This window comes from Lygodium microphyllum, chromosome 21 (assembly GCF_053477565.2).
Source record: "Lygodium microphyllum isolate KBCC chromosome 21, Lygodium_microphyllum_v1.1.10, whole genome shotgun sequence".
In the NCBI taxonomy this organism is placed as follows: domain Eukaryota; kingdom Viridiplantae; phylum Streptophyta; class Polypodiopsida; order Schizaeales; family Lygodiaceae; genus Lygodium; species Lygodium microphyllum.
Window position 1 is genome coordinate 44008309 of NC_141155.1, and position 6400 is coordinate 44014708.

Consider the following 6400-nt stretch of genomic DNA (forward strand, 5'->3'; position numbering starts at 1 on the left):
AATTTTAAGTGTCAATTGACACCCAAAATCAGACGCCCAAAATGGGCTTCAAATTTAAACACTGGCACTGCCGAGTGATTCTTCTCGCCTCTCTTGCTTCGTTGTCCCCAAGTTTGAAGTATTATTGCTGGTTCCCCTGGCTTGGTTCAAAATAATGGGTTAAATCCTGCACTTTTTGTGCTTTTCTTCTCGGAATGGGAGGGCCTCTGTGTCTCTCTCGACCTCGGCCGCCACCTCCTCTCCCAGACTCCCGCTGGCGCCCGCTGGCCTGCTCTCTTCGCCTCGTACACGGAGAATTGTGTTGCAGCTCAGTCATCATCGACAACGTCCACCATATTAATGACCGCAGGCGAATTCGGGAGGTTTTGCAATTCTCTTCATGTCTGCGGGCACCCCCCTTCCCCCCCCGCCGAGCAAATGCACACAGCGACCAGTAAGACTTCCCCGTCTCCAGAGAACAAACGTGGTCAGCAGCGAGCTCAGTCCACGGGAGGTACAGTCCACAGGCTTTGATTCAGGCGACTGCGCCCAGTACCCTCCACATGGCCGAAGGCGATTCAACTCTCTCTCTCTCATCTCTTTCTCTCCAGACTCTCGAGTCCCGGGAGACTGTGTCCTACTTTTGTTTCTGGGGCCACCTGGAGAACTAGTCACCACTCAATTCTAAGCCTTTAAGACTGAGCTTTTGTGTTCTGAATTTCTGCTGATTGATTTCAATGTTTTGGAATCCGCTAATCGTTTTTAGTACCTTGTATCAGATATCTTTTCGCTAAACAATAATTGCTGAGCAAAGCTGAGAACGTTCCGAAAATCTACAAAAGGGCATCATATGTCTTCCTGATAGACACATTATTTGATTGAAACTTGGAGACGTTCGATGTCTTGACCTCTTCTTGCCCTGCTTCTAGAAGGTGACACGAGTCCTCAGTCCCCCTCGTAAGTGAGAATGCTTTTTTTCGCACCAGTGGCAGGGGGTATAAAGGAGCTGGATACAAAGTGCATATTCACGTACCCAACCCACATCTCTACTATTCTCTTGAAGGCAACTTTCGCTCGTCTCTTCTTCCTAATTATTTCAGCTCGGGAGGCGAACGCCACAGTAGATCCAAGATGGCTTCGAGAATGAATTGCTGGCCTTCATGTGTGCTCATCGTACTGGTCGTTCTTGTCCTGATAAGCACTCCCCCATCAACGGCCGTAGGCACAGGTTCGCGAGTAATCAGGCCCAGCTTTGCTTCAATACCAGCGTCATCTTTTGGCTAATGCTCATGTAGCCAACGATAACAATAATACTAACTGATCTATCTGCAACCGGTTTGTTGATGACAGCTACATATTCTCATCATTCCTCCCGTGTGGCAGTGAGGCGGCACGACCCTATGTTTGCCGAATTCCGGTTCTATCAGGGACGAGAGCTCGCAGCATGTCCGTGTATTAGTCCTACTACTCATATGGTAGATACAAAGGACAAGCACCCGATGTATGAGTGCTGCGCCATTGCGGACAATACCTGCACATTCCAGTGCATTAAGGGATGTTGTCCTTAATACGGCTGTCGCGTGCATGGAGCGGAGATAATGAGTTGCATCAATTGCCTCTCTCCCACTTGTGAACAGGACATTCACTCTTCTTGTTAGGGGGCACTAGTCTACTTAATTGTGCTCCACTGGTCTGGTGATACAACTTGATGTATGTGATCTATGGAGATGATTGTAACTTGTAAGTTGCGTTGTCTGTGCATTTCTAACAGAAGCCTCTCTGAGTCTCTCAGCAAGCCTGAGTCTCCATTGACAACATTTGCGCATCTAATATATACGTGCCTGCGGGTCCATATTACCCCGTTCTTAAGATAGTTTACCTCTTTCCAATTCAACGCAGGCAAAATGATCACTTTTGCATGTTTTCCGAGCATTCGTTCGTTTCATAAACACCGGGTTCGTAGAATGGAACATCTTAATGTATCATAATATGATATATGTTTTTCACATATATAATAAAAGTATAATGCACAAGACATGCAATTAGTCATAAGTTTTCTTGACCTATTTCAATGGTAATTGTTCTTTAAGATACTCGAAAGTAGGTCTTCGATGTTTAAAAAGAAAAAGGAATTTGAGGGGTACTTCAAAAATTTTGACAAATTATGGGGACATTTTTGTGATTTTCACTTTTAAAGAACATGCGGTAATCCATGAGAACTTGTGATCACAAGTACAATTTCCTATGCTCATACAGATGGTGATCCATGAGAACTTATGATTACAACTAGTATTTCCTATGCTCAAAGACATAGACCATTCAAAACAAGTCTCTAAAGCTTGGATCATTCTTAAATTCGAGTCCAACATCTATGATATTTTATATTTATGAGAGGGTTTATCTTTGAATTTGTGGCATTACTGTGATTTGAGAGAGAGAGAGAGAGAGAGAGAGAGAGAGAGAGAGAGAGAGAGAGAGAATCTACCCACATTGTTAATACCAATGTATCATTGTTGTGATTCATGTTCTTGCAAATAAACAATCAAGGTCTACTACTACTTCTTCTTCAAGTTAGATCCTTGTAAGTTGTGAGACCACAATCCTTGTCCTTGTAAAGTTTTCATTGTTCTCAGAATAGTTTGGCAAGACTGTATACTTTGATACTGTCTAGTTGAAATGAATATAGGGATGAAAAGTTTCATCAACACCTTGCAAAATATTCAAGAAGCTCACAAGGGGTATGCATGATTACAAGTGGAGAAACCCCAAGCTTTATGGTTAGCCATCCAATTAGACCTGCAAAATTAAATCCATGAACTTCGAGAGACAAGCCTATATAAAAAAAGTTCTTTGAGATCTTGTAGTCTTCCTTCCACCAATAAAAGGGAGTCGAAGGTTAGCCTACCTAAAAAGTTTGATAAGACTAGATCAACATTGAGAGGTTTCCTATATTCATTCACATGCAACCAGAGTGCTATCGAGATGATAATTTTGAGTTGGAAGTTATTAGCATACTCCACCTAGGTACAACGCTCTCTTGATTTGCACCCCTTCTTTGAGGAGGAATATCCTCTATTTCATGATTTCAAAGCTTCTTTTAGAGAACTCTTGGCCACCTTTGGGGATATTGGTAGAGCTAGACTTGCTAATACTAAAATAGGATGTCTACATCAATGATCTAAAATGATGTCAGTTTATGAATCAAATTTTTGACAAGTCACTTGTGATTTGACTTGGCATGAGGATTATTTTATTAGCTAATTTTATTTGGGGATCGAATCATGATATAAATGGACTCTTCTTGACAATGGCAAAGGCTCATACATTAAGTGACTTCATCCCTCAAGAAATAGAATATGTCAATTGTCTATTGAGAGATGCCAAGACAATGGCCATGGGGGTTCATTCAATCTAAATACCATTACAACAATGACCTCAAATGACAAACAAAATGCCAATGTTAATCCTATGTAGATTGATTCAATTCAATTGAAGCCATGATCATCTCAAGACAAGCAATGATTACATGCACTTGGATTGTGTTTGTATTGTGGAGGACCTTGGTATATTGCTCACTATTGTCCGAATTAGAACCTACTATTGAAAGCTCAATGTCTAGAAACAAACAAGGAAAACCCAATGCATTATCTCAATTATCCTATCTTGCACCTAAAAAAGGAGATGTAGTTCTTGATCAATAAGATTCTTTTCATTTGAAACAAAATAATTCCAACTTTGCACAATAACATGAATAGCTCTAGATGGTCAGACCTTCCTTTTACAAGTTAAGAAAAAAAAAATCAAAGATATCTTTGCATAGAATATCAAGCAAAAAGTTGAATAAGGGTGCACAAATGCTCAGAGCTTCTAGGAAGTTGAAGGCCTACTCTACTATAAAGGGCTACTGTATATACCACTAAGACTGCTTTAATCACATATACTTCAAAGAAGGCACAACCTTCCAATTGCATGGACATTTTGGGGTTAGTGAAATAATAGATGTTATCTCTAGAGACTAGTGGTTGCCTCAAATGTGGAAATTAGTCATTTATATTGTATGCACATGTGATATATGCAATAGAGCCAAAGTGTCTCGCCATCGATCTCATGGGTTCCTCAATCCCTTGCCTATGTCTAATCACCTTTAATCATCTATGGAAATGGAATTCATAAGTAATTTACCTTTTTCAAAGGAATTTGATTCCGTTCTTATGATGGTTGGTAGATCTACCAAGATGAAACACTATATCTCCATTCATAAAGTAGTTACTAGTGAAGGTATGATCTGACTTTTCATATCAACAATAGTGAGGTGGATGGGAAGAATGGGAGGATAGCACAAGGCAACTAGACCTAACACGGTCCACTCATATATATGTATGCATATCACTCAAGTTGATCATAGGGATTTTTTAAATACTAAATTTTTACATATAAAAGATACCATATAAAAGAGTTACTTAAATATTGAACAAAAAATAACTATGTTTTATTCATGGAAACTTCATAGATAAGGGTATTTAAAAATAGTCCTTGAATGTATGTGATATAGATAATATACTTATAATGAGTCCCCTAAGCTATAGAGCAAGGATCAATCATTCTATAAAGAAAGACCTAATAGACACTCAAAAAGAGAGAGAGAGAGAGAGAGAGAGAGAGAGAGAGAGAGAGAGAGAGAGAGAGAGAGAGAGAGAGAGAGAGAGAGAGAGAGAGAGAGAGAGAGAAGAGGGATATGAAGATGGGGAAAAGGGAAAAGGGAGAGGAAGAGATTAAAGAGGGAGAGGAAAAGAGAGTGACATGGGAAAATGATAAGGGAGAGGAAGAGTGAAAATGAATAAATTTAAAAAATAAAGAGGTAGAGGAAATTTAAGAGAGAATTAGGAATTTTGGAATATATGTATGTATGTATGTATGTATAGAAAAAACGAGAGAGTGTGTGAGGGGAGATGGAGAGATGAAGAAGGAATTGGTAGGAGAGAAAGGGAGAGAGAGAGAGAGAGAGAGAGAGAGAGAGAGAGATTCCTTGAGAGAGAGTGAAAGAGAGTGATAAATTTGAGGAGAGAGAAAGAACAAGAGGGAGAAAGAAAGAGTGAGAGAGATTCACAGAGAGAGAGAGAGATCAGAGAGAATTAGAGAAAGATAGAGAGAAAGAGTTAGGGGAATAGAGAGAGATAGATAGGGATTCAGAGATAAAGATATGTTGAGAGAGAGAGAGAGAGAGAGAGAGAGAGAGAGAGAGAGAGAGAGAGAGAGAGAGAGAGAGAGAGATTCCTTGAGAGAGAGTGAAAGAGAGTGATAAATTTGAGGAGAGAGAAAGAACAAGAGGGAGAAAGAAAGAGTGAGAGAGATTCACAGAGAGAGAGAGAGAGATCAGAGAGAATTAGAGAAAGATAGAGAGAAAGAGTTAGGGGAATAGAGAGAGATAGATAGGGATTCAAAGATAAAGATATGTTGAGAGAGAGAGAGAGAGAGAGAGAGAGAGAGAGAGAAAGAGAGAGAGAGAGAGAGAAAGAGAAAGTGAAACAAAGAGTGTGTAATAAAATTAAGAAAGTAAGTGAAAGAGAGCATATAACATAGCATCATGGATGATCTACTACTTGCACTTTACAAAAATGAGTAATAGTGATGACCAAGGTGCTAGATATTGAGAGGCTAATAAGACTCAAAGCCCACAATTGGTATAAGATATGCTACATTTGCTCTTGCCAAGATGTTTGACTTGATTAATTACTTCTTATATTTTCTCTTACGCATTGATCTATATTAGATAATGCCTATGAATTGTGATAGTTCATACTACCAATCATGATCACAAGTTGTCTCAAATATATATTTGGCCATCTATGAGTTTTCAAACTTAGTGCAGCAGATGTCATAGAAGGAGAAGGATATCCTCAACTCACACAATAATGTAAAGAATGGTGGAGTCAATTTCTCTTTTTCAATAGTACATACTCCCACAAGCATGCTCATGATACAAGCCACCTCCTAGTACATCTTTTGGACAAAGTAGAGGTTGTATGATAGATACGTATCTAGTGATGTTCCTTTTGGAGTGATTCATAGAAACCTTAAAAAGCTTCATGCCTCAATGAGCTTGTTTAGAGTTCAAAGAGGAGATCGAGGAGAATATTTTTCAATACTTTTTAAAAATATAATTCTTTTTGTGCTTTCTTTTCATTTTTGGCAAGTTGCATGCAAGTGATGATTTAGGAGAATCACATAAATTTTAGCACATGATTTTCTTGGAAAACACGCCATTGTTGAAAAATCCTATTCTAGATGTGTGAAGCCATTTTGGAAAAAACCCTAGGCAAATTGACATCTTCATCATTTTCTTCTTCTAGAATTCGAGATTGGGACTATGAATGTGATTGTGATTGATATTGTGAGCAAGAGTGAGATTGAGAGTGAGATT

The 6400-nt window shown here is 39.2% G+C and overlaps 1 protein-coding gene across 1 annotated transcript; it reads left to right on the forward strand.

Moving 5' to 3' along the window:
- Positions 1-1036: 1036 nt before the first annotated feature.
- Positions 1037-1700, forward strand: LOC148017950 (uncharacterized). Its single transcript, XM_087661356.1, has 2 exons — positions 1037-1207; positions 1330-1700. Exons 1-2 carry the CDS (start codon positions 1111-1113, stop codon positions 1545-1547), a joined length of 315 nt encoding a protein of 104 aa, XP_087517482.1. The 5' UTR covers positions 1037-1110; the 3' UTR covers positions 1548-1700.
- Positions 1701-6400: the final 4700 nt, after the last annotated feature.